At 46.2% G+C, this 26648-nt stretch overlaps 1 protein-coding gene and 1 long non-coding RNA gene across 17 annotated transcripts in view; one reads left to right on the forward strand and one right to left on the reverse strand.

Annotated features, from left to right (window-relative positions):
* The window catches only part of ZNF274 (zinc finger protein 274), a 33289-nt gene extending 16477 nt beyond the window's left edge, over window positions 1-16812 (forward strand). For 4 of the 6 annotated variants that reach the window (XM_086688464.1, XM_086688467.1, XM_086688468.1 and 1 more), the window contains 5 exons: window positions 1968-2450; window positions 11577-11677; window positions 12835-12961; window positions 13434-16087; window positions 16544-16812. In XM_086688464.1, the coding sequence (XP_086544590.1) occupies window positions 1968-2450; window positions 11577-11677; window positions 12835-12961; window positions 13434-14335 (1613 nt within the window). In that variant the 3' untranslated portion in view covers window positions 14336-16087; window positions 16544-16812. Of the gene's footprint in view, window positions 1-1967; window positions 2451-11576; window positions 11678-12834; window positions 12962-13433; window positions 16247-16543 lie in introns of all 6 variants that reach the window. The other 2 variants (XM_086688465.1, XM_025914893.2) reach the window with 2 other exon arrangements.
* Window positions 601-26636, reverse strand: LOC147573923 (uncharacterized). Of its 11 annotated transcripts, none has more exons than XR_015244473.1 (10): window positions 25934-26635; window positions 25128-25356; window positions 22553-22737; window positions 19304-19349; window positions 18380-18553; window positions 14329-14487; window positions 13179-13320; window positions 9072-9810; window positions 4796-7369; window positions 2885-3462 (listed from the first exon to the last, which is right to left on the reverse strand). It is a non-coding gene; the product is annotated as an uncharacterized LOC147573923 (long non-coding RNA). The 11 variants fall into 11 exon arrangements; XR_015244474.1 differs by lacking the exon at window positions 19304-19349 and having other exon boundaries at window positions 9072-9313; window positions 9762-9810; window positions 25934-26633; XR_015244477.1 differs by lacking the exon at window positions 19304-19349 and having other exon boundaries at window positions 4796-5202; window positions 5888-7369; window positions 25934-26632.
* Between the last annotated feature and the right edge of the window lie 12 nt (window positions 26637-26648).

Genomic DNA, 26648 nt, shown 5'->3' on the forward strand with positions numbered 1-26648 from the left:
CAAACAGGTCAAACAAGTCCTGAGGTTGCGGGGTCAGGGTTCTATTGTCGTATGCTGTCTGGCCTTTGTCTACAAATACTCTTCTCTTGGTGTCTCTACAGTGGTCTTCCTCTCCAGATAGTTCCCTGAACAGGATTAACCAGCTGAAAGTCCCCGGGCATTGATTGCCCTGGCATTAGTTGCTAAGGCTTTGAGTTCATGCTGGAAGTTCCTTTGCAGGTAGAGTTGTGCTAATCAGGTATATTCAAAACAGCAAGTGTGAGCGGGCACATTTGCTCTTGACATCAGCCGGACCATTTCTGTTTTTATAAACAAACAAGCCTAATTGGAAGTAAACCATAATCCGTGATTTACATTTTTTCTATTTACTTTTTTTTTTTTTTTAATTTTTTTTTTTCAACGTTTATTTATTTTTGGGACAGAGAGAGACAGAGCATGAACGGGGGAGGGGCAGAGAAAGAGGAAGACACAGAATCGGAAACAGGCTCCAGGCTCTGAGCCATCAGCCCAGAGCCTGACGCGGGGCTCGAACTCACGGACCGCGAGATCATGACCTGGCTGAAGTCGGACGCTCAACCGACTGCGCCACCCAGGCGCCCCTCTATTTACTTTTTTAAAAATGTTTATTAATTTACTTTTGAGAGAGAGAGGGAGTGCAGGAGCACAAGCCAGGGAGGGGCGGAGAGAGGGGGAGACAGAATTGCGTCTCACAGAATTGTGAGATTGTGACCTGAGGCGGTTAGATGTTTAACCGACTGAGCCACCCTGGTGCCCCTCTATTGACAGTTTTAAAGCTTTCAAGTCATTTAGAGTTAGCATTTCTCGTTAGAGTTGTAGAGTGCTTTCTTATTTCCTTTGGTTTGTGTGCCCTCCTTAGCATTTCAGGGCCGTGCTGGAGTTGTGTTCTTGTGAGTTCTGTGCCAAGACACAGGGCTTCAGACTTTCCTGTCTTCTTGGCTCCCATGGAGGCAGGATCAGGTTCTACTCCCTGTACATAGCTGTGGGCCTATAGAGCATCACAGGTCTCTTCTTAAGCCTCCTTGCCTCTTGCTTTCCCACCCCCCTCCCATATTGAGGTATAATTTACATACCTTAAAGTTCACCCTTTGAGAGTGTACAGTTCAGTGGTTTTTACTATAATTCACAAGGTTATGTAGCTATCACTACAGTCTAATTTCAGAACGTCTTTATCATCTCCCTGAAAAAGCTTCATTTTTATTAGCCAACACCCCCTAATTGTCTGAATTCCTTATCTCCTGGAAACCACGAATCTACTTTGTCTCAGTATATTCGTCTATTTTGGACATTTCGTATAAATGGAATCTTAAAATTAGCCTTTGGTGTCTGGCTGCTTCCATTTAGCATAATGTTGTCGAGGCTTAACTCGTATCACTACTTCATTCCTTTCTATGGCCAAATAATATTCCAATTTGTGGATAGACCATATTTTGTTTATTCTTCCTTTGATGGACATTTGTTTTTCTTTTTGGCTATTAAGAATAATGCTGCTGTGAAAGTTCCTGTACAAGTTTTTGTATTGACATATATTTTCATTTCTCTTGGATGTATACCTAGGAGAATTCCTGGGTTATAATTCTGTGTTTGGCTTTTTGAGCACCTGCCAGACTGTTTTGCAAAATGATGCAGTGTTCTGTGTTCCCACCAACAGCAGTTTTTCCACATCCTCGCCAATAGTTGTTACCACCCATCTTTGATAATAGCTATCCTAGTAAGTATGAAGTAGTATCTCACGATATATTTTTTTAAGTTTTTGTTTATTTAGGTGATCTCTACACCCAACAAGGGGCTCAAACTCATGACCCCAAGATCAAGAGTCACACGCTCTTCTGAGTCAGCCAGGTGCCCCTCACAGTGGTTTTGATTTATATTTCCTTGGTGGCAAATAATGTTGACTATCTTTTCATGTGCTTGTTGGCCATCTCTCTGGCTGTGCTTTTGACTTACAGAGTGTCCTGCAGCTCAGTTGGACCCTCAAGTGGATCCTCTTCCTGCTGGGAATCCCCTGATGAAGATCGAAGTCGTTGAAGTCCTCACACTGAACCAAGAGGTAGCTCGTCCCCGAAATGCCCAGATTCGGGCCCTCTATGCTGAAGACGAGGGCCTAAGCCCAGAAGTACTTGGGGAGCCCACTCAACAGCTAGGCAAGCATCCAGCTGACCCTGAGGCTGCACGCCAGAGGTTCCGGGGGTTCTGCTTCGAGGAGGTGGCAGGGCCCCGAGAGGCCCTGGCCCGGTTGCGTGAGCTGTGCCGCCAGTGGCTGCAGCCCGAGGCGCACTCCAAGGAGCAGATGTTGGAGCTGCTGGTGCTGGAACAGTTCCTGGGTGCGCTGCCCAGGAAGCTCCAGAGGTGGGTGCAGTCACAGCACCCAGAGGACTGTCAGGAGGCAGTGGCCCTGGTGGAGGATGTAACCTGGATATCTGAGGAGGAAGGTAAGTGCAGTGGAGGGGCAGAGAGGGACACTCCTGTGGACGCATCTTGGAGAATGGGGGAGGAAGAACTCAGGCTTCCTCGGAAGGGTCGGGGAAGGGTCATGCCTCTTCATCTAGGCCAAGAGCATCTACCTCCCCAACGTGTTCCTGAGTCAGAGCTTCAATGGTTCCTTGCTGAAATACCTGCCATTGCCCCTAGGTCAAGGGATCTGAGTATCCCTGGACCCATCTACCGAAATGGAAAGTCTCAGACCACACCTCACAGCTACTGAAACCCTTGGGCAGGGCCTGGGACTGCACTCTTTAACTAGCCCTCCACAGGCTTGTGATAGAAGCTAAGGAATAAAATCATTCATTCTCATCCTTTTGGAATCCCTGCTGTGCTACAAGCCAATAGAAAACGTGATTTTAGTCACATAGGCATATTCCCAGAATGCTTTTTAAAAACATTTTTTAACGTTTATTTATTTATGAGAAAGAGAGTGTGTGAGCAGGGGAGGCACACAGAGAGAGAGAGAGAGACACAGAATCTGAAGCAGGCTCCAGGCTCCAAGCTGTCAGCACAGAGCCTGATGCGGGGCTTGAACCCATGAACCGTGAGATCATGACCTGAGCCGAAGTTGGACAGTTAACTGACTGAGCCATCCAGGCACCCCAAAACTTAATTTTTTTAAGTAATCTCCACACACAACTTGAGGCTCAAATTTACAGCCCCAAGATCAAGAGTTGCATGCTCTACCAGCTGAGCCAGCCAGGCACCCCTCCCAGAGTGGGAATTGTGGATAAAGTGGTGACCAAGACAGGATTCATAGATGCATGAGCTCAACAAGCCTTAGACCCAGTAAGAATGATGGGAATTTGAGAAATGAATACGTGTTTGACAATGATGGGGTTGAGAAGAACCCAAGGGTGCTGGTGGGGCTCCTGGAGGCAAGTTGCTTGTAGCCGACACCTGGTGTGGAGTGGAACTCAGAAGGGTACAGGAAGGATGTGCTGAGCAGGAGAGCATTGCCTGTGAAGGCCCAAAGTGGGAGCAATGACAGTATATTCAAAAATCCGAGAGAAATTGGGTGGGTCTATGGTAGAAGGGAGCAGGGGACAGGGCTGGCAGGGCCCTTGCAGGGGTTTTCGTGTTGTCCTAAAGGAATGGGAAGAGTTACTGTAAAGCAGTGGGAACCAGTCCATGAGCTCTAGGGACATGTGGTATTGTCTGACAGAGTAAACATTTTCCAGGTTGGGGGTGTTACATCCACACGACTCCTGAAACAGAAGGCTATGGGCACCAGTGACAGTCACAACAAAGTTTACTGCAATGAGAGGCAAGGCCGACCGATCGGGACCAACACTCTTGATAAGAGTGCGGCCTCGAACAGCTGGGGTACAGGGTTTTTATGGCCGATCACATCGTTTTATCATCACCTGGGAACAGAACAGATAAAACAGTTCCCAGACGAGTTAGAAACAGTTGCCAGATGAGGTGATTATTTTAGACTTTCTGCCGCTTAGTTGCAACCAGTGGATCTCCTTGACCTTGCCTCTGATGCTCTTTTCTTTGAGCTTCTGTTTCCTTCGTTGGTGAAGACTGATTTACAAGAGTATGAAGCATAATTTACAAGAGTAAAGCAAGGCTGTTATCTCTTGACCTTCAGTGTCAGAACAAAGCTGTTATTTTTCAAGCTAGGTGTTAGCCCTACACTACACTTTAATCCTTACATTTCTCCCTTTTCTTGTCAGTGAATCAATCCCTTGATTCATCATTAGGAACTAAGGGGACGTAGTTGGACCTAATCATCATAATTTTTATTTCACCAACTCGCCTCTTGACATACTGTACTAACCAATTGATAATGCATGGGTCGATAGTTAACCCGAGAAGTAACAATAGCAGTGGCCCAGCTATGGTGGTGAGCAGTGATGTGATCCAGGGGGACCAAGAGAATAAATTCTGATACCAATTATTGTTGGCCTTTTCCTTCACATTCGACCTTCCTATTTGCAGGGCAACTGTAGAACCCTGGTATGTTAGCCAATTTTTGTTCTTGATCCCTGTGTCCACATCCATAGGTAACCATATAGGGGTTTTCGGGGATCGGAGGAGCGAAGCCCATTGGCTGTTTATAATTAGTAATTAAAAGTCCCCCATGAGTCACTCACCAAGTCACAGAAATCAAACAAAAAACAAGGCACAGTGGAAGAGGTATTAGATGCTATCACCTTCCCCGTGACAGTGTCCCTGAGTTCCCATTGGTATGGCCAAAAAGATAGGGGATGCAATTCCGTACAGTCCCCCACGCTTATCATTATACAAACCCAGACAATTATTATTATGCCCGCATCAGTCTTACCTTTAAAGGATCCTCTGAGTGCCTTCGGACCTTCCATTGCTGTTCGTTATCTGGTTCCGTATCAGTCTGGGGTGTTCCTGCCTTCACACAGTTTTTTTTTTTTAACCTGAGAGTGATGAATCCAGGTTCGGACACCATCTACCTTCATGGCGGTGGGTGTAGTCAGGATCACGGCGTGTGGTCCTTTCCAGAGCGGCTCCAGGGTTTTAAGCTCGTGCCTCTTGACCCAGACTAAATCTCCTGGTTGAAAGGGGTGGGGAAGAACAGGAGGATGAGCGAAGGATTCTTTTAAGGCCCTGGTTATTTCCTTTTGTACATGTTGCAGGGCCACGAGTGAAGCCAGCAAGCGGTCCTGTTCCAACTGTTCCATTACGTCGCCTCCTAGCCTCGGCAGGATAGGTGGAGGTCTGCCAAATAAAATTTCATAAGGGGGAAATCCCTTGACAAATGGAGTACAACGCGCTCGCAAAAGGGCAAAAGGCAGGACGTCAACCCAATTTTCGCCCGTCTCAAGGGACAATTTGGTTAAGGTCTCTTTTAGGATCCGATTCATCCTTTCTACCTGACCTGAGCTCTGAGGTCTATATGTACAATGTAATTTCCAATCTATTCCCAATGCCCGGGCTAGACCCTGGGACACCTGCACCGTGAAGGCCAGGCCATTGTCCGATCCTATGCTCAGAGGCAGCCCGAATCTGGGAATTATTTCATTTAATAATTTCTTAACTGTCGCCTGAGCCATTTCTGATTTAGTGGGGAACGCCTTGACCCACCCAGAGAAGGTGTCTACAAAAACAAGCAGGTATTTGTATCCGTATTTCCCTGGTTTAATTTCAGTAAAATCTACTTCCCAAAACCGGCCTGGCTCAGTTCCTCTATCTCTTTTAGCTTCTGAAACCTTCCTACTTGCACCCTGATTTACTTGGGCGCAACTTGCACACCTTTCAACCACCTCTTCAATCTCTTTTCCCAGCCCTTGCGCTCTGAACTTCTTCCGCACTAATTCCGCCATCTTCGTTTTTCCCAGATGAGTCCCTTGGTGGAGCTGACACACCATGCGCCGCCCGAGTGCCGTGGGTAAGAGGATCTTACTTTCAGGATCCTGAGACCACTTTTGTCCCGGCATCATACTTCCCCCTTTTCTTGAAACCCACTCCAAATCTTTAGGAGTGTAACTGGGCTCCCTCGGTCAAGATCGGTAGCTCCAAGGCACTTTTACTTTTAGTTGGGGCAGCTTCTCGGGCTGCTGCCTCAGCCAGGCGGTTTCCAACTGCTTCTAGGGAGTCGCCTTTCTGACGTCCCGGGCAGTGAATGATTGCCAGCCTCGTAGGTTCCCAGATGGTTGCTAGAAGATCTAAAATTTCAGCTTTAGTTTTGATGGCCTTGCCTTCCGCCATGAGGAGACCGCGCTCTTGATAAATGGATCCGTATACATGCGCGGTTGCAAAAGCATAGCGGCTGTCTGTATAAATAGGAACTGCTTGTTTCTTCCGAGTTGGAGGGCTTTTGTTAGAGTGATGAGCTCTGCGTGCTGGGCTGAAGTTCCCGGGGGAAGGGTCTGTTGCCATAAAACCTCACGGTCCGTTGTCACTGCACTGCAGCGCCGGCGTGCCTTTGCCCTTGAAACACAAAACTACTGCCGCCTGAAAACATGCTGATATCAGGGTCCTGTAAGGGAACGTCCGTAAGAGCGGAGCGGAGGGATGAGATCGTCGCCAAGGTTTCTGGGCAGGAGTGCAGAGGGGGACCTTGTCCTTCGGGCAGCAGAGTGGCTGGGTTTAAGGCTGCGGGGGCACAAAAACGTATTCGGGTCTGGTCGAGTAGCAACACTTGATATTGGGTAATCCGAGCATTTGACAGCCGTCGCTCTGGGGGAGCCCGCAGTAAAGCCTCCACTTCGTGGGGCCCGGTGAGAGACAGTGCCTGCCTCAAGGTTAGTTTGTCTGCGTCTTCAACTAAGAGCGCGGTGGTGGCAATTTGTCGAACGCGTGGGGGCCACCCGGAAGCAACTGGGTCCAGCCGCTTGGATAAATAGGCCACTGGTCGGTGCCAAGTTCCCAGGCGCCGAGTCAGAACTCCCTCGGCTACCCCCCCCCCCCCCCCTTTTCGGCTACAAACAAATGGAATGGCTTGGTGGGATCTGGCAGGGCTGAGGCTGGTGGGGTCATGAGAGCCTCTCGTAAGGCTTGGAAGGCTTTAGTTTGAGTCTCCCCCCACGTGAAGGACTCCGGAAACCCCTTGAGAGTGGCGTACAAAGGGGCTGCCAGTTCAGCAAAACCAGGTATCCATACTCTGCAGTAGCCTGCTGCCCTCAGAACTCGCGAACTTGTTTGCGAGTTTTAGGCTGAGGGATATCGAGTATAGCCCGAATTCTTTGTTCACCGAGATAGCACTTCCCTTTTGAAGGTTGTAACTTAAATAGGTCACCGCAGTACAACAGATCTGCGCTTTTCTGGCTGACACTCGGTACCCCAGTTTTTGCAGAAGACTCAAGGGTTCTCTGGTGGCACTCAGACATTCTAAATGAGAGGGGGCTGCCAACAAGATATCCTCAACATATTGCAATAGGGTCACCTGCGGGTTGGAGATTCGAAATGGCTCTAAATCCTGGTGCAGGGCATCATTAAAAAGAGAATTTTTAAATCTTTGGGGGAGTTGCCTCCAGGTGAGCTGTCCCTTTTCAGGATCAGTCCATTCAAATGCAAATAGTGACTGCTTTGTGGGGCCAGCGGGATGGCAAAGAAGGCATCTTTTAAGTCCAGAACTGTATAATATGCCTGAGAAGGGGGAAGCAAACTAAGGAGAGTATAAGGATTGGGTACAGTGGGATGAATGTCCATTTATAAGTCTGGGGCTGCCTGTGAGACGAAGGCCAGATTTAATGCCCTTCTATTTTTAGGTGCCTCAGGGTCTACAGGGGTAAAGGTGTGGTACACCTCCGTGAGCCTTTCTAAGAAGGCTGAGGGACTTTCCTCGGTCCCCTGAATTACTTCTGTTACCTTAGACATGTTTGTGGGCCGGCGGGCGGCCGCTCAGAGACCTCCCAGTAGAGTCTGGTGAAATAGGGTCAATGATCCCCTACCGTGAGGAGCGTTTGGGTCCCAATTTTCAGGATGCGAGGAAGGAAAAACTTCCTTGAATCCAGTGGGATCCTCGGTGGGTTGCCCGTTTGGCCCCATCACTAATTTCCGGGCCTCGCGACGGATCTTATCCCGCTCCTCAGTGGTGAAGAGAACCTGCGAGAGCTGCTGGCAGTCATCCCAGGTTGGCTGATGGGTCACAAATAGAGTTTCAAGAAGAGAAATTAATGCTTGGGGTTTCTCTGAGAACGAGGGGTTTTGAAGCTTCCAGTTATAAAGGTCGCTAGTGGAGAAGGGTACATAAGTCATAAAGGGTCGGACATCACCCTGCAGGGGTGCAGGGGTGGCCCTGGAAGAAGGGATAGGGCAGCGGGAGGGGGATGGAAGGGAGTCCCTGACCGGGTGTGAGACGGGCTCAGGGGAGTGTCCCGACTCGGGCTTGTCTCCAGATCTGAAGCATCTTGACCTGTATTCTTTGGGCGAGAACTATAGGGCGGTGGGTGGTACGTTCCTTTTTTTTTACCCCCCTCCTGTGCAGGTGATAGAGGGGGCGGCCGCTTAGTCCCGTCAAGATTCTTATTCTGAGCTCCAGATGGGCGACCTTTGAGTGGCAAAGCCTGTACTTTAGGGAGGCGAGGGGGAAGGGGAAGAAGTTTTAACCAATCTGGAGGTTTTTCGATGAGGGTTCTCCGTGCCCCAATGTATGGGATTTGGTCTTCGTGCCTAGAAAAGACAATATCACGAACCTTATATATCAAAGTAAGGTTAAAGTTCCCCTGTGGAGGCCATTCGACCTGAAAGCTGGTCCATTCCACCTCGCAGAGTTCGAAGGACTGGCTTCTTAATGTGGAGGCCGAAAACTGCAGCAGCTCTCCTATAGTCCTGGAAATGGGTTAGTATGAGACTCAGCAGGGTGGGGGTAGTCTGATTCTGACCGATGACAAAGATAGGCAAAACTGACAAGAACGCACAGCCAGTCAACAGGAAGAAGACAATTAAGACACGAAGAAAACACAAGTTCGAGATCTCAAGGCCAGTAGGCCGTCGCAGCCACCTGAAAATAGGATCCTTCTTGACAAAAACCAAACCTAATGGGGTCCACCAGCGTCCCGGTAGGATCCCTGACTCTGGTTCTATAGCCACGTCAGGCAGACCCTCCTGAGTCATTCAAATGGCGCGCCCCAAGAATTCCTTACCTCTCCCAATCCCGAGCTTCCTCCCAGGGGTCGGCAGAGCAATCTGGGGAAAGGGCCCTGTTTCAGAACTTTAACTTTCCCGGCCAATGCACCAAATGTTGCATCCACACGACTCCTGAAACTGAATGCTACGGGCACCAGTGACAGTCACAACAAAGTTCATTGCAATGAGAGGCAAGGCCGACCGAGCGGGACCAACACTCTTGATAATTTTATGGCCGATTACATCGTTTTATCATCACCTGGGAACAGAACAGAGAAACAGTTCCCAGACGAGTTAGAAACAGTTGCCAGATGAGGTGATTATTTTAGACTTTCTGCCGCTTAGTTGCAACCAGTGGATCTCCTTGACCTTGCCTCTGATGCTCTTTTCTTTGAGCTTTTGTTTCCTTCGTTGGTGAAGACTGATTTACAAGAGTATGAAGCATAATTTACAAGAGTAAAGCAAGGCTGTTGTCTCTTGACCTTCAGTGTCAGAACAAAGCTGTTATTTTTTCAAGCTAGTTGTTAGCCCTACACTACAAATTAACCCTTACAGGGGGCACCCAGGCGGCTCAATCGGTTAAGCATCTGACTTGATCTCAGCTCAGGTCATGATCTCATGGTTCTGGAGTTCAAGCTCTGCATCAGGCTCTGTGCTGATGGCACGGAGCGTCCTTGGGATTTTCTCTCTTTCTCTCTGCCCCTTACCTGCTTGTGCTCTTGTGCTGTCTTTCTCTTTCAAAATAAATAAATAAACCTTAAAAAAAAAAAAAAAAAAGATTTACCAGGTTGCAGTTTGCGATGGTTGGTGGGCAAAAAACAAGGGCAAAATGAGAATCAGATTGGCCACCCAGAGCCGTTACCATGCCCACCGAGAGGTGTGGTGGCTTGGGCAGGACTTACAGCGGTGAGGGGCTGGGATGGGAGTACGTTTGGGGGTGAGATTCCATGAAATTTGATTTGTCAGGCTGAGTGCCATGGAGCACTTGCTCACCCGAATATGTAACCTCATACAGCAAAATTGACTTTGCAGATGCAGTTTATTAAATTGAAGATTTTGAGGTGGGGAGATTATACTGTGTTATTTGGATGGGGCAGGCACGAGAGTTCAGGGCAGAGAAGACACGAAGAAGGGCTGGGCGCTAGGTATTTTAGTTGGCCTCCAGAAACCGGCAAAGGTGACAAACATATTTTCCCCTAGAGCCTCAGAAGGAAGGTAGCCCTGCCACCAGCTTGATTGTAGTGCAGTGAGGCTGGCGTCAGACCTGATGTCCATAATCATAGGAAAACAACTTTGCTTTTAGGCACCATTGTGGCAATTTGTTAGAGCAGTAATAGGAAATTGATAGAGGTGCCAAGGAGACAGTTGGGAAGCCCCTAAGACAAAAGCCAGTCTGTCTTACATTTCACACCTTGGAGGTGAATGAAATCAATTCATATTATAGTGGATGGCAGGAAGAGAGGCCTTCCAGAGAACCCTGAGAATCCTACATTCATTATCAGCGAGTTAGTTGCGACTCTCAGTTGTGAATGCCAGGGGAGGAGAATTTACTGAAAAAGTCCCAGGGTGATCTAGCTTCAGGCACGGGTGGACCCAGGGGCTCCTGTAGTATTCTCAGGACTCATTCTCTCTCTGCTATCATACTTCTGCTGGCCTCCGTTAGCTTCACTCATAGGCAGGATGTCTCCGTAGAGAGCCTCCCTGCACGGAAATGTTCTAACAAAAGCCTCTTTGGCTCTGCTCGTCTAGCTCTGTGCCCTGTATTCATCTCAGATTTAATTATTGTGGCCAGGAGGAGGTGGCAGACTGGTGGGCCAGAATGGGTCACATCGTGTTTCCCCCTTGAGAGCAGGGGTGGAATCATCCTTATGGAAGACCATGTACCAGGCAGCAATAGATGAGGAGAGTCAGGCATGAAGGAGCTGTGGTTAAGAGGGGCTGGAAGGCCAGGCAGAATGGTTTTCGAAGGTGGAGGAAACTTGATAAAATTCTCATCTAGATGGGTGTGTGTTATGAGAGTGGGTCCAGTCCCGGGGGTCAGAGGAAGTCCATGGAAGAAGGCAAAGAGGAAGAGGACAAGGAAGGTAAAGAGGCAACATACTCGGAGGCTAGAAAAGGGGTCTTTGCTTCTGAGGAACAGTGTGAGGCCAGCTGTTGAGGCAAATGGAGAGATGAGGCAGCTGTCTCAGAGGAGGGACAGGATCCGGGACAGTCCTTGGAGAGGGAGGCAGTGGGGCCAGGGGTCTCAGCAATGGGGACATTGGTGCCCTAGGGTCACCCTTAGGGTGATGCACCTTGAGCTAACCAGGTGTGGGGATTTGGGCACAGGCTGTGAAGAGGAGCCAGAGTGGGGACTTGAGCTGGTGGCAAGAAAGGGTGGGCACAGATGCCCTCACAGCAGTAACAGCAGATACGATGTGTGCACTGGCGCAGGGGTCCCAGAGAGAGACGTGGGTATCATTGCCCCATCCTGGAAGTGGCACCACATCCGGCTGATCCCCTGTGCTGGTGTCTCCCCACAGCATTACCTGCCCAGGACCCCACCTGCTCTCTTGAGACCACAGCTCCTCAGGAAGAGAAGGAGGAGAACATGACCACCTGGCCGGCAAAGGTGCCACCTGAGGTGAGTGGGGGGTGTCACCCTTTTGTTCTCTGGTCAGTGTCCCCTATGAGGTGACCTTCCCCCTACCTCCCAGCCTCCCACAGGGCAGACCTTTCAGAGTTTCTGAGCCTGAAGGGCTGGGCTGCCTTGTTGCTGCTGTGGAGACCAAGAAAGGGCACAGGGACTGGGAGGCAAGAAATCTGGAGGAGAAGGGAGGGGCCAAGTGTTTATAGATGCTTGGGAGCCCCAGGTAGGGACATGCAGACCATATCTGAATTTGTGTTAGAACAAGAGAGCCCTTGTCCTTCAGAAATGCATACTTAGGTGTTGATGATGGAAAAAATATCTGGAATTTGCCTCAAAATATCCCAGAGCTGGGGCATAGATGAAAGCACTGGCCGTGTCTTGCCGACTGTTGAGGCTCAGAGAATATGACAGAGTGATGTGTGGTATTGGTCAGGACTCTTTCTGCTGCAGATGGCTCACAACTGGTTCAACCATAGGGTGAATTTATTGGCTCTCATGTAATGAGTGGTCTGTGATAGGCTTCAGGCAAGACTGTATTCAGGGGCTTCCAGGTGATGAGAGAGGAATGTGTCTCCAGTCCTGGTCTCATGGCTCTGCTTTCTCCCATTCCTTCTCAAGCAGGCTCTGCCCCTGGTGGGTAAAAGCCCCCACAGATCCAGGCAGAGTGCCGTGGGGAGGCCTCTTCCTGCCAGAGTTTTGGCCAGCTCCCCAGAAAGGACTGATCTTGGCACTGCCTCTGGACACACCACCCTCTGGCAGCCACCATCCACAAAGGCAGGGATGGTTCCTTCACAGGCAGAGGGGCTGTTCCCAGAAGAAGGGAGTGTGCCTAGCAGGCAGGGCTGGTCTGAGGGGCAGTCTTCTGTGGGAAGTTGCACAGAAAGGATGAGCTGCATATAGGCTGGGGTACAAGGGAGGCAGTTTGCTTATGGCGTTTGTAGCTCTTAGTGAAGTAGATTCTGCCTCCAGCCTGGGCCCCAGACTCTGGGTTTGTGATAGGGGACCCACTGGGCCTCTTATGGGCCCAAGTCAGTGTTTCTGAGCAAACTCCAAAGCAGGGGTGTCCTCAGCACAGCAGACTCTGTTGGGAGGCCCTGGTCATCTGTTCCTGTCGATGACCCTCCTGCTGATCAGACAGAGTCATATTGCAGGAACCAGTGACCTTCCTCGATGTGGCTGTGGACTTCAGCAAGGAAGAGTGGGGGCTGCTGGACCCGATGCAGAGGACCGAGTACCACGACGTGATGTTAGAAACCTTTGGACACCTGGTGTCTGTGGGTAAGGCTGTGCCCGTGCTGGCCACTCCACCCTTCTGGGACTGGGAACCTCAGGGGCCCTGAGTTGGGGCCTGCACCTTCTCTGGGCCCAGTGTGAGCACTGGACATGCTGACAAGAGTTCCTTGCACCATCCATGCTTTCAACTGGTCCTATGGACCTCAAGGGGTGGGCATTGTGTGGACAGTGGAGGCTCAGGCCCAGGGAAAGACTGACTTACCGCCCACCTTGAAGGCATACGAGGAGTCAGAGAGCTGGGAGAGTGCTCCCTGTTCTTGCCCCATCCCTGACTGCCAAGCTCGGTGTTCCCCTCTTTGCTACTTCACTTCTTTCCGTAGTCTCCCCAGGTCGCGTGACGGTACCTGGAAAACAGAAACAAAAAAACACCCAGCTTCTGAATACTTGATGATGTCATACTGATAGCCCCTTTTACCACTTTCTCTCTATAGTATCTGTATCTTTTGGGTTCTTTCAGGGTGGGAGACTACACTGGAAAGTAAAGAGTTAACTCCAAAGTCTGACATCCCTGAGGAAGAACCAGCCCCTGACCTAAAAATGGAAGAATTCTCAAGGGATGACACCTGGTCCTCTACCTCAAGAGACATCTTGCAGGGTGGGACCCAGGAAGTCTTGGACACAGCACTGAAGCAAGTGGAGCTCACTCAGGAAGAAACCCTCCCTCAGAAAAGCCCCCAGTCCCAGGCAAACACTGGCCTTGTCACGAGCCCTATCTCACTCCAGAAAACTCTGCCCAGGAAACGCTTGCGCAAGCGTGGCTCGCGGGTTAAGAAGGTGACGCGTGGTCCATGTGTAAAAATTCATCAGAAGGGCCACAAAGGGGAAAAAGCCAGAGAAAACAGTGGTTGTGGGAGAGCCTTCAGCCGGAGCACTCAGCAGATTACGTTCACAAGAATTCACAAAGGGAGCCAAGTTTGCCGATGCAGTGAATGTGGCAAAACGTTCCGGAATCCAAGATATTTCTCTGTACATAAAAAAATCCACACAGGAGAGAAGCCCTACGTGTGTCAGGACTGCGGGAAGGCGTTTGTTCAGAGCTCCTCCCTCACACAACATCAGAGAGTCCACACCGGAGAGAGGCCTTTCGAGTGTCACGAGTGTGGGCGGACCTTCAATGACCGCTCGGCCATCTCCCAGCACTTGCGGACTCACACCGGAGCCAAGCCCTACCAGTGTCAGGACTGTGGGAAAGCCTTCCGCCAGAGCTCCCATCTCATCCGGCACCAGAGAACGCACACGGGGGAGCGCCCCTACACGTGCAGCAAATGTGGAAAGGCCTTCACCCAGAGCTCGCACCTCATTGGGCATCAGAAGACGCACAGTGGGGTGAAATGCAAGAAGAAACAGCCTACCTCATAGCCCTCAAGCTGAGCCGGTTGAAGAGACATGGCCTTTTCAGCCTGATCCTGCAATGTAACACGAACGGGCGTGGTTGGCATTTGGAACTGAATATGAAAAGCAGCACTGAGTGATGACGTTCTCAAGACCAAAGGACAACCAGGGAGACCACCCTGCACACAAGTAAATGAGAAAACTGGTGGGGAGTTGTTGCTAGTGAATATAAGTTGGAAAAACATTTAATTTTTCACTCACTTGATTTGCTGTTATAATTTGTTTGCTCATTTGGTCATTAAAAGTGATACTAGTGAAATCTGACCATGTTTATAATGTAAGTTTAAAAAGCCAGGTACCAAAAAGTCTGTGCACTGATATTATATTTGTGGTATTTATGCATATGGACAAGGACTAAAAGAGAACAAAGATAAATAAACTATATATTTCTGTGATAGAAATCTCTGGGTTTTTTTCCACCTATTAAATTTCTTTCATTAATAATTTGATACTTAAAATAAGCAGTGTTAAAACAAAGTGAAGGAGATTGTCAGACCAGTTCTAGCAGACTCTGCAAAAGGCCACAGTCCCTCTGGCCCAAGATTCCAAATGAGTTAGGATGAGTGGGTCATCCTAACCCTGATCCTCAGAGCATCATCAAGATGCAGGGAATGTTCGATTCGGGGAATGGTCATCTTAAGCAACCAACCATTGGAGGCCTAGAGGGAGGGAAACCCCCAGCAAGGGGGGGTGGGGAGCTTCCCAGAAATGTTCATGTTGGTGCCCATGTTTCACATTTTACATGAGATGATAGATTAAAATCCTTTCTCCAGGTCACACAGCCTGTAACCTGCAACCCATCCAGTCCTTGCTCCATGACTCTACCTCTGCTCTCTCAAGTTGTACATAACATTTCAAACTATGTCCTAAGACTCTGGGTCAGATGTTGAACTTCTGCTCATCAGATATTAGTTGACTGCTACAGGGCACACCCCTTCAGAGCCCTTGGGGTCATAACACTGACAAGGGTGAGGCACAGTCATGCCATCTGGAGTGAGCGTGTTTCACTCCTTTCTCTACAGGAGTGAACAGCCCCTAGAGACAGACTAGAGAAGCCCAGAGGCCAGGTGCCTGGGGAATGGTGATGGCACACTAGCTGTCATATTGCTTTTCATGCATCAGGCACAGGGCTCATGACTGCTATGTCACATCTCCATGGTAGCTTCTTTGAGAGATGAAACATTTGGGGCTGAAGAACTTGCCAGGACCCCACTGCCCTCCCACTACACAGTTGGAGATCTTTAACAGGAGAACATCAGCAGCTCCTTCTCCAAGTACTGATGATGTAGGGATGTCCATTTACTTGGGGGAGTGGCCTCACCATGATGCCCAGTGTCCACTGGGGAATGCCACAGCCATGTGCTCAAATGAGGTCACTTAATCCTGAAATGCCATACAGTTTTGTTGCCAGAAGATGGTCACTGAAGGAGGTGTGCTGACTGCTTTCACATCTATGGCAGTTTCAAATACGGCCACAGACTCTTTGCCTTTCCTCCATTCCTAGAATGTGGCTGGGCTTGTGACTGCTTCCACCAATAGGGTCAGCAGAAGTTACACCATGTAACTTCCATGAAATGAGGTCATAAAGGATGCTGAGGACTTGTTTCCTCAGCGAATTGAGAAATGGTGGTGTCAGCTGAAACTGACCAGGCTGCAAGATGTTGGGTAGTGAATGAGGAGAGGAGAAATCATCCCTTCAGAGGAAGTGAACAGATGAGGGTAGGCTTGCCCAGTAACTCATCTGGGGCCCTGAGGTTTGGGATCACTAACTGCAAGGCTATGGACACTTTAACATCCAAATTTGAAATCCAGTTGGCTGCTTTAGAAGCTGAGAAATTTATCTCTGAAGTGAATGGAAGAGTTCCCACTTTCCTTAAAGTAGGATGAGATGATGCAGAATTTGAATATATGCAGCTGGTGGTCTCCCATCTTTTCCCAGCCACACATAATTCATTATCAGCAGCACCCGCCATTACACTCAAAAGTTTGCCATTGGGCCTCAGTATGCCTGAATCTCCTGGGGGATTTGGGGAGGCAGAGTGATGACCCCCACATATGTCTACTGCTAGGCCCCAGAACCTGTGAAAATAGTGCTTCACATGGCCAGAGGGACTTTGCAGATGTGATTATGTTAGGATTTTGAAATAGTGAGATTATCCCGGATTATCCCCATAGGCCCAATGTCATCACAAGGGTCGTTTTAAGAAGGAGACAGTAGGATCCAAATAAGAGAGGAAGATATGACAAAAGCAGCGATTGGAGTGATACATGGCCATAAGACAAGGAATGTGAGTGGCCTCTACAGGCTGGAAAAAGCAAGGAAATGGACTCATTCCCTAGAGTCTTCAGAATGAACACAGTCCTGGAGACACCTTGATTTCAGTCCAGTGATAGATTTCTGAACTCCAGAATGTTAAAATAATAAACTTGTATTGTTTAAGCCACTAACTTTGTGGTAATTTGTTTCTGCAGTAATAGCAAACGAATGCAGGGGGTATATGTGATTTGCAATTTTCCACCAGTGGGTGCTAATTTGTGCCCAAAGGGATGGTATATCTCACTGGGAAGCACTGGATCTGGGGGAGGGAGTGGGAACAGGCACTCTGCCTAGGGTTGGCAGCCTGAAGGGAACTAGTTTGGTGCTAGTGGAATGGTTCTCAGTCTCACAGACATGTGGAGATTGATTAGGTAGGAAAAGTCTAACAGTCTGGATGAGTGAGTAGAATGCTCAGCTCAGACTCTTCTGTGACCTTGGGACAAAGACTGCTGTCCGGTAGAAAAGTGTGCAAATCTAACTTCTGGGGGAAGAGACAGCTGCACTTGCAGAAATGGATGAGGATAGGGGCGCCTGCGTGGCTCAGTTGGTTAAGCGTCTGACTCTTGATTTCCCCTCAGATCATGATCTCATGGTTCCTCAGACTGAGCCCTGTGTTGGGTTCTGTGCTGACACGATGGAGCCTACTTGGGATTCTCTCTCCCTCTCTCTGTCCCTAACCACCCCCCTCAAAATAAACATTAAAAACAAACATTTTTTTAAAAAATGCAGACCCTCCCCTCCCAAGAAAACAGAGCCCATTACATTAGGTGAAAAAAAGTTCAGTCACACCTTTCTAATTTGAGATGCTCTAAACCAAAATGTTAAAGAATAACTGGAAGTAAATAAAGTGCCACATAAAGTGATACCTGCAAAAGCAAACAAAATAAAATGTGTCAATATTAAAATCAACCAAAGTGGGATTAAAAGTTAGAGGGTTGATCAGGATAAAGACATTTTGGTGTGGGGCGCCTGGGTGGCGCAGTCGGTTAAGCGTCCGACTTCAGCCAGGTCACGATCTCGCGGTCCGTGAGTTCGAGCCCCGCGTCAGGCTCTGGGCTGATGGCTCAGAGCCTGGAGCCTGTTTCCGATTCTGTGTCTCCCTCTCTCTCTGCCCCTCCCCCGTTCATGCTCTGTCTCTCTCTGTCCCAAAAATAAATAAACGTTGAAAAAAAAAAAAAAATTAAAGACATTTTGGTGTGATCAAGGTACTCTAAAAGAAGAAATAACAATTTAAAACCTATATACAACTAAAAAAATGGCACTTAAATGACACAAAAATCAATTTGAGATACAAGGAGAACTTGATTAGAGCAAAGCAAAGAAAAAGCAGTTATGGAGAAAGAATTTAATATACTGCCTTTGGAATCAGACATATCTAGTATATGAAATAAACCTAATGAAAAAATTGAATAATAAAATTAACAAGTTCAATTTAATAGATGTATATATAGGATTTTTGTGCCCTATGATTTCAAGAATATATGTGTGCTTAATCAAACAAATAATATTAAAGTATAAATTTTTACAGGTGACTTATCTGATCATATATTAATAAAAGTATGAGTAAATAATAAAATTATCAAAAATATCTTAATTTCCTGGACATTAAGAAATAACTTTCAAATATTTGAACCAAAGAGAAAATAAAATTGGATTACTAACTCCCTTAAAAAAGAAAACACAACATGGGGCGCCTGGGTGGCTCAGTTGGTTAAGCGTCCGACTTCGGCTCAGGTCATGATATCATAGTCAGTGAGTTCGAGCCCTGCGGCAGGCTCTGTGCTGACAGCTCAGAGACTGGAGCCTGCTTTGAATTCTGTGTCCACCACTCTCTCTGCTCCTCTGCCACTTGTGCTCTGTCTTGCTCTCTCAAAAATAAATATTAAAAAAAAAATTAAAAAAAAAGAGAACATGATGCATCATAATAAACGGTGCACAGCTAAGCTGTATAGCAGGAAAAATTACAGCCTTAATTGTATTATTAAAGTAGAATTATCAAAAATTAAGGAATTACTATTTTGCCTTAAGGAACTGGAGAAACAGTACAATAAACCAAAAATAATAAAATAGAAATTTATTCAAGTTAATGAAAATTAAAGCCAAAGTAAATGAAATGGAGAGCAAAGGGAAAGAAAAGTTATGGTAATAAACCTCTCAAAAGCCTGACTGAGAGAGCAAAAGTATTATAATGTAAATGAGAAAGAAGATAACCACAGGTACAGAAGCAATTAAAAGAATTATGAGACTATTATACAGAACTATATGGAAAATTTCCTAATATAAATAAACAAAAGTGAACAAGAAGCAGAAAACTCCAATAGAATAATTACCATGGAAGTGACATGGACACAAAGCCTAGGGTTTATAGCTGACTTTAAACCTTTCTTTTAAATTTCTTTTTAATATTTAGCACAAATCCCAACGTGGGGCCTGAACCCATGAACCATGACATCCTGACCTAAGCCAAAGTCCAATGCTTAACCAACTGAGCCACCCAGGCGCCCCAGACTTTAAATCTAACTTTAAGGAATAAACTATTCCAATTTGTTAAAAAAAATTCCGTATCAACACAATGAACAGCTTCACAAAATATTAAATGAAGATAACATAATACTCACATCTGATAAAGATGGTATAAAAAAGAAATGTATCAACCAGCTTCATCTATGAATATAAATACGTGAGTTGAAAATAAAATGTTTAATCAAATCCAGCAGTATATCTAAAGAACAATACCATGACCAAACAATTTATTTCAGGAATCCAAGAATACTTCAATTTCAAGAAATTTATCAATTAAGTTTAATCAACTGTATAAAGAACTCATCATACCCAAGAAAAACTATGAATGTAATCAACATGGGACCCTTTCAGTTGGCCCTCCTTACCTGTTAGACATTCTTTAATTCATACTGGAGAGAGACCCCATGAATGTCATTAATGTGGGAGAGCTTTTGGTAGGATGTCTCACACTTAAAAAAAAACTATTCTGTTGTAATCACTGGGAAATCTTTCAGTCACATCCTTGATTTTAATATTTATCAAAGAAAGCATAACATGGGCACCTGGGTGGCTCAGTCAGTTAAGCATCCAACTCTAGATTTTGGCTCAGGTCATGAGATCATGGTTTGTGGGTTTGAGCCCCACATCAGGCTCTGTGCTGACAGTGTGGAGCCTGCTTGGCATCCTCTCTCCCTCTCTCACTGCCCCCTGCCTGCTCATGAGTACACTCAAGCGTACTCTCTCTCTCAAAAAAAACAAAAAACAAACAAACAAACAAAACATAATAGAGGGAAGCCTTATGAGTGTAGTCAGTATAGGAAATTTTTTTCAGAGCTCTGGCTTTATTTCACACCAGAGAATTCACATTGAAAAGAAACCTTATGAGTGTAATCAGTGTGGGAAATACTTCGGTGGGAGTTCTCACTTTGTTACTCATCAGAGAATTCATACTGCAAAGAAACTGCATGAGTACCTTCAGTGTGGAAAATCTTTCATCTGGAGTTCTTATTAGGCATCAGAGAACTCACACTGGAGAGAAAACTTATGAGTGTCCCAAGTGTGGAAAATTAACTAGAATTCTCATGTTATTGAACATCAAAGGACTCATATTAGAGAGAATCCCTATAAATGTAGTCAATGTGCCCCAGCTATAGCTTTACCGTACCCTAAAGGGCCAGGGAGTAGATGAACAGAGTAGACTAAATTTAGTGTTGTAACACGAGCAAAATTAAAAGTAGCAATTTGATGTTATGTAGTATTTTTTTTATTTTTTAGTTGAATATGGTTGCCATTATCATTACTTTATCCACCTGAAACAGGGATACGGTTCAAAGACCAAGGATCCATTGTCCTTCCATCTCAAGTCTTTCTGAGTAGAAATTGGGGAAGAAAGCCCAAATTAAAGTAAGTTATTCTTGGAGAGGACCTAAGAGAACATCCAGCTCTGGAGGGAAAATGGTGTTCTATCCAAGTCCAACCTTGTTTTGCTCACCACACAACAGGCCTATATAAGGGGAGAGGCAAGACACTGCGGTAAGGAAAGTGACTTGATTCAAAAATCCAGTGGACTGAGACTTTTGTCTTAAGAACCTCTATAGTTATAAAGACTTTTATCCTAAAGAACCATCTTAACTCAGCATGAAATCTCAGCTTCTTTTGTAGCCCAGGCACCTGGATGCAAGCACACCTGGCTCCAGGGGTCCCTAACAGACCAGGGTTGGCCACACAATGCTGACAAAATCCAAAGGCAGAGAGACAAGTGGTAAAACAAGAAAAGAATTAATTTCGGGGCGCCTGGGTGGCTCAGTCAGTTAAACGTCCGACGTCATGGGGCGCCTGGGTGGCGCAGTCGGTTAAGCGTCCGACTTCAGCCAGGTCACGATCTCGCGGTCCGTGAGTTCGAGCCCCGCGTCAGGCCCTGGGCTGATGGCTCGGAGCCTGGAGCCTGTTTCCGATTCTGTGTCTCCCTCTCTCTCTGCCCCTCCCCCGTTCATGCTCTGTCTCTCTCTGTCCCAAAAATAAAAAAAAAAAACGTTGAAAAAAAATTAAAAAAAAAAAAAAACAAAAAACGTCCGACGTCAGCTCAGGTCATGATCTCGTGGTTTATGAGTTCAAGCCCCGCATCGGGCTCTATGCTGACAGCTCGGAGCCTGGAGCCTGCTTTGGATTCTGTGTCTCCCTCTCTCTCTTTGTTCCTTCCCCACTTGTGCTCTGTCTCTGTCTCTCAAAAATAAACATTAAAAAAAGTTTAAAAAAAAAATTAATTAATTTCAATGAGGCCAACACCAGTTGGACAGCGGACTAATGTCTCAAAGACTATCTCCAAAGTGATGAGAATATTTCCGTGTTTATAAAAGGAAAAAGTGGGGCAAAGGTGGGTGGATACATGCAGGTAGATATTGAGAGTCAAATCAATGGAGTCAAATCAATGTCTTGGAGTCAATCACAGGTGGGGTCTTGCTGGCTCAGGGCAGTCCTTATTGGGGGGGGGTAGTTTTGGTTCCCCTCAGGGGATGCTTTGCCATCAGGGTCTTCTGTCTTAGCCAAGAGACAAGCTGGAAAGAAGAACCCTACTGGAAAGTGTGAGGCCAAAACAGAGACAGCTGAAGTCTGAGCCAAAATCTAGAGTTAGACACTTAACCAACTGAGTCAACTAGGTATCCCTGTGCCTCAGTTTTTCTAGCTGTTCAACAGGGAAGAAAGTGTCTATCTTATAGGGCTGTTGAGAAGAGTACTGAGTTAATATACATATGTGCTTTACAGGGCTGAGAGTCAGTAAGCCCTTAATCTATTAGTATTGTTATTACTATTATTAATAGCTCCTCTTTCAACTCTCCACCAATTTAGAAGAGCTAAACAATAAAAAAAGTGTTAACAGCCAGAATCATCCTGAAAAAGAAGGGCAATGAGGTATGCTCTACTAAATAGTAAAACATACTACAAAGCATCCATAACTTTAAAATTGTAATATTGACACATGAATATATACAGATCAACTGAACAGAAAATCCAGAAATACTCAAATGCATGTAGAAATTTAAGTGTATGATAAAAGGGGTACCTCAAAACAGTAAGGAAAATGTAAGCTACTTAGCTAGTGTAACTATGGAGCCATAGGACAAAAGATAAAATGGAAGTCATTCCTCACACCATACACTAGGATAAATTCTAAGAATTCATACATTGCCATACTATACCATAAAAGTACTAGAAGAAACATGGGTAAATTGCCCCATAACTTGAGAATATTTCCTATCCATTAATCAAAATCCAGAAGCAATAAAGGAAAAACTCATAAATTTGATTAACTTTTGCATGAGAAAGAAACCCACAACACTATTAGCAATATAAAAAAGATTACAAACAGGGTGCCTCAGTGGCGCAGTCAGTTGAGGGTCCAACTCTCGACCTCGGCTCAGGTCCTGATCTCGCAGTTCATGGGTTCAAGCCCCGAGTTGGGCTCTGTGCTGGTAGTGCGGCTCCTGCTTGGGATTCTCTCTCCCTCTCTCTCTGTCCCTCTCTGGCATGTATACACGTTCTCTTGCTCTGGCTGTAACAGTAAATAAATAAACTTTAAAAATTTTTTCAAAAAGATTACAAAACGAAAAATTGCAATTTGTAATATAAGCTACAGGTTAACATTGCTAATCAAGAACTTCTAAAGCTAGAGTAAAAGACTAACAACCTTACAGAAAAATGGGCAAAATATGAACAGTTCACAGAAGAAATGAAATGGCTCTTAAACATATTAAAAGATGCTCATAATTAGAGAAATTCTACTCCTAATTAGAGAAATGCCATTTAGAACTACACTGAAATACTGTTTCTTACCTATCAGATTCACATAGAGTCAAAGTTTGGCATCAAACTTTGCCACACTCAGGTGATGAGACTGTAAACCCTCCCATACATTGCTGGTAGAATGTAGTAAGGTACAATCCCAAGGGAAAGGAATTGGGCAAAAGTACATATACATTTATCTTTCACTTCTATTCCAAATATAAACTGGCAAAAATACACAATTACGTAGGCAGAGGAGTATCCATTGCAGCACTATTTTTAATAGCAAAAAGCTGGACACAGATTACATGGCATCACTAGGGGCCTGGTGGAAGAACTGCCATCATGCCACCCAATACTGCCCAGGGCAGCTGCCAGAGAGTGGTCTCCCCAGCCAAATGGTTAGGTGGGAACAACAGAGTACATCACAGGACCATGTGTGGTATAGGACCTTTACCTAAGGAAGAGGTAGATTCTGTGTCTCCCTCTCTCTCTGCCCCTCCCCTGCTTATGCTCTCTGTCTCAAAAAAAAAATAAATAAACATTTAAAAAAAAAAAAAAAAAGAGGTTTATAACAATAACTACTCTAGTAGTAATGGTACTCTTAGTGCCCAGGTCTCTAAAACACATTTCCCACTAAAAAGAACCAGGATTCCTCAGAGAAGTGCCTAATTCCAGGGTTGGGGCAGGAAATTTACAGAATGAGCCTTGCAACATCTTCTCTGACTGGAAAGCAAAGAAGTTATCAAAAGCTTGAGATCATGTGAAAAGGACACAGGAGTCAGCATAGAGGGAGCTGCTTGTGGCCAACATTTGGACAGTTGGAGCATCAAATTATTCACTGTAATAGATTAAAACAGATAAAATATGTTAAAAATCATGTATATAAAACATACTCACTGGCAACCTTTGGAAAATGGTAATATATGTTTTCTCAAAGCACAGGCGAAGAATGAAGCATTTATCCTGCTTTTCTTGAATAAACTCTACCTCCTTAGAGTAACCAAAATGTTTGTGAGGGAAAGTTTTTCCTTATGGAAGAATGCAGAAGATGCAGCAAAAAGATGCAGAAGAAATGATGTAATTAGAAAATAACCATTTTGTAACTCCTAATAAAATAACGGGTAATAATGGGTATAAGCAACAATCTTCAATGACTGTGAAAACCACTCTGCGAAAAATGCTGGACAATTCTGTAATAAATGGATCAAGCTGTCAACCCTTGATCAAAATAAACATCACAGAAGTGCACCAGACATTACATACCTTCTGATATGATTCCAAAGAAAACACATGCACCACTTATGAAGGATTGGCAAGCATAACAAACTTGAATCTAATTAAGCCTCAAGGTTCAACTACCAATTCACGGAAAATAAGGGAACAAGAAATGACACCACAAGGATACTATCACCAAAATCCAGAAGGTAGTAAATCCTTTTGGAAAATTTACCTAGTTTCAACAGATGGAAATAAAAGGAAAAAGCACATATGGGGCAAATCCCTAAATTATAAGACTGAAGCACACATTAACCAAATGTAAAGTGTGAATCTTGTTCAGATCCTAATTTAAATAAACAAAATGTTAAAAAAAAAAAAAAAGGACACAAGTGGAATTAACACTGGATATTTGATATTAAGGAATTTTTGCTAATATTTTTAGGTGTGTTAATGACTATGGTTAGGTATTCAGAAGTCATCTTTTTCCCCCATTATATGTTTTTCCAATAGGTGTTGGCAACCTTATGTACTGATTTTTAAACAGCCTTATTAACATAATTCACACACACCCACTTAAACTGTACAATTCAATGGTTTTTTACTGTTTTACAACCATCACTGCAATCAACTTTAGGACATTTTCATCACCCCCAAAAGAAACCAATATCCATTTAGCAGTCACTCATTTTCCCTCAAACTTCCCCAGTCCTAGGCAACCACTAATTTACTTTCTCTATGGATTTTCCTATTCTGCCAGAAATCATTATCTTTTACAGATAACCTTAGTTATTTATGAGTGAAATGATAGGGAATCTGCTTCAAAACAATCCAGTGGTGGCTGGGAGCAAGTGGGGATAAATTTAAAGAACAGAATGAGGTGAGTAAAAGAAGTTGAGTAAATGCATGGAGAGAAGTATGGGTTTTCATCACACTATTCACCTTACTCTTGTATGTTTGAATTTTTCCATAAAAAAAATAAACAAGGTCGTTTATGGTATCATAAGGAAAAGTCCCAAGATGGCCACAGGCAGTATTAGTTGATCCGGTGACTCTGGTTCTTTCCATCTTTCTGCTCTGCCATTCTCAGCATGTCGACTTTGCCCCTTGGGCTGGCCTCTTCAAGGTGCTGGCATGGCAGTACGGTTCTACACATTATGTGCAGACAATGCTGTTCAAAGACAATAAAAGGAGACACCCTATGGTCTATGTCAATTACTGAGAGGGGCACTTCCCCAGAAGCCCCCAGCAGACCTGTCGTTTCTCCTTGGCCAAAGGGCTTTTGTCTAATTCAGTGACACAGCAAGAGGCACGAGCCCACTCCCATCAAGACTCTCCCTTTGGAAGTCAGATTCCAGACTTTCTGGAAGAATCTACAAATTGCAGGGTCATGTTAACAAGTATGAAATACGCAAGTAAGAAGCTGATTGTTGTTGGGTAAAGCAACCAACGAGGTCAGGCTCAGAAGAGTCCAAGCAAGGAAGGCTGGTCACAAGAGCACCCCAGACACGAGGGAACAATCAGGAGCTTAGGACGTTCAGGCAGAGCCAGAGTGGCTCCCGCCAGCAGGCCGGCCTGGGAAGGTTCCTGTGGCAGGTCAGCTGGTGGAAGGTCTCACACTCTGCGCCCCACGACGCAGTGAGGCTGCAAACACAACAACGGGCAGACCACACCTAATAGAACAGACCCACAACCTCTCCGGCTACAGGCCCCCACATTCAGGACTTGGTCACTAACTGTCAGCTTACCTATTTTTTTGTCCCTGGCCCACTTCGAGCCAACCGGAGAAAGCCAAATATACTCCCTAAGCCATCCCAGACAGGATGACCCGCTTAGTTAGCCCGTCTCCAACTTCCACACTCGCCAAAGTGCATCCAAGGCGCACCCGAGGCCTCTCCTGCTTGTCGCTGAAAAGCTTTCCGTGCCTGCCTTCGAGCCTCCGCCAAAGGCCCAGGATGGTGGCGGACTCCCTCGCTTTAGCGGGGTCTAGACCCTTTCAAGGCGTCTTCGTTCACTTCCACAGCAGGTCGAGGCGCTGGAAAGGCCGACGAGGAAAGGATGCGGCCGAGCGCAGTTCAGACGCGAATCCCGCCCTCGACGTAGATCGCAGACGTCCGCCATTCTGGCGTCGCGGCCTCGGTTGCCGGCTGAGGAGGGTCAGAGTCGCGTACGTTAACCCGGGCCGAGCGGAGAGGCACGCCAAAGAGCACAGCCCAAGGGAAACCACACTCGAAACCACAACACGAGCCGCCGTAAAAGGGAGACGGCCGACTCTGAGTCCCAGGGAGCCGCCGACGCACAAACACCTCCGCCCTCGAACAGTCGCCTGGAGCAACGGCCGCCGCCGCGGGAAAAACCGCCACCGGCGCGCGGCTTTCTGGGATTTGCAGTCCGTTACGCCCAGCGCGCGCACTTCCGCCGTCCGCCGGAAGCGCAGCCATTGATCCGCACGCTCAGGTGAGC

This window comes from Puma concolor, chromosome E2 (assembly GCF_028749965.1).
Source record: "Puma concolor isolate L17-30 chromosome E2, mPumCon1.1.hap2, whole genome shotgun sequence".
Taxonomy (NCBI): Eukaryota; Metazoa; Chordata; class Mammalia; order Carnivora; family Felidae; genus Puma; species Puma concolor.